This window comes from Penaeus monodon, chromosome 30 (genome assembly GCF_015228065.2).
Source record: "Penaeus monodon isolate SGIC_2016 chromosome 30, NSTDA_Pmon_1, whole genome shotgun sequence".
NCBI classification, from domain to species: domain Eukaryota; kingdom Metazoa; phylum Arthropoda; class Malacostraca; order Decapoda; family Penaeidae; genus Penaeus; species Penaeus monodon.
Genome location: NC_051415.1, coordinates 3,845,895 through 3,847,077, shown reverse-complemented (window position 1 = coordinate 3,847,077; position 1,183 = coordinate 3,845,895). Strand labels below are relative to the sequence as shown.

The window sequence follows — 1,183 nt, the reverse complement described above, 5'->3', positions numbered from 1 at the left end:
CAGCAACACCATTTACCTGTCTTACCAAAGAGGTACCAGAAAGTGATTCCACAACTGTGCATGGCTTAAAATATTGGGGAAGTAATCTGTCAAAAGTTATTCTAAGGGATATGCCTAGAAACTGGATTTATTCTTTAGGTTATGTAAATGACCTTCCTCTCTCACCCACTGAGCATGTGAGAATGTGTTTCTATCACTGATGCTTAACACACATCACTGGGAGGGAGTCAATGAAAAGAAAGTAAATAAATGAAATCAAGTGGAAGAAAAGGTAGATAAATGAAATGGAATAAAAAAAAAGTAAATAATGGAAATGGAATGAAAAAAGTAAATAAATTAAATGGAATGAAAAAGTAAATAAGTTAAATGGAATGAAAAAAATTAACAAATATAAAAAAAAGAAAAGAAAAATTGCACAGAGTTTTGTGCTTGATATTTGCAGGTACGATTGTGTTTTGATATCACTGACTCCTTTTGTTATTTAAGTCACCTGTTGCACAAATGTTACTGTCTTATTTCATCTGAACAGGAAACAGATTATTACACTAACTGTAATTTCTTGGTTCTTCTCATTTCTAAATGGCAAAATTGCCTTTTCTCTATTTCTCTATCTCTGCCGCCTTAAAATACTGACCCTATTATATGAAAACTGCCCTTAATTATCCATCCTAGACACTTTCTGAGCTTCCCTGTATCCTGAATTGCTTATTTGAACCCATTTTCAAAACTCTCTTCTTTAAATTTAGACTAAAGAAATACAGACTTGAAAATGATCTCTGAATTTCCCAATTCCAGATGTTCCGGCCTCCAGATGACTAGGAGAGAGTGCTTAGTCGGTCCTGGATAGGTTTTGATATGCAGAATAGGGGTCGTCGTATTTACAGTGTCGAGGATTCTTCTTGACCCCAGCTGACCCTTGTTGACCTGTGCTATGGGGCCTCTTGGCCTGTTACTTGTTCCGTAGCATTCCCTGTTTTTAAGATTGTATAGTTTTTATCAGTCAGATGTTTGTTCAGTGGGAAATACTGCAAGACTGGAATAAAGGAATGTTGAGCATGTATGAAGATTTTTGGAAAAGATGAGCAGAGCCATGAAATTTGTTGTAGTTTAAAGAAGAAAGCATGTAGCATGCAAGATACAGAAGTATGTTGGCTGCACTAAACTTATCACTCAATGCTGATTT

The 1,183-nt window shown here is 35.4% G+C and overlaps 1 protein-coding gene across 1 annotated transcript in view; it reads left to right on the top strand.

Annotated features, from left to right (window-relative positions):
• LOC119592469 (centrosomal protein of 131 kDa-like) overlaps window positions 1-1,174 on the top strand; it is a gene marked incomplete at its 5' end in the record, with an annotated part of 15,133 nt that extends 13,959 nt beyond the window's left edge. Inside the window, 1 exon segment of the mRNA XM_037941294.1 lies at window positions 796-1,174. Within this exon segment, the coding sequence (XP_037797222.1) occupies window positions 796-819 (24 nt within the window). The 3' untranslated portion in view covers window positions 820-1,174.
• Between the last annotated feature and the right edge of the window lie 9 nt (window positions 1,175-1,183).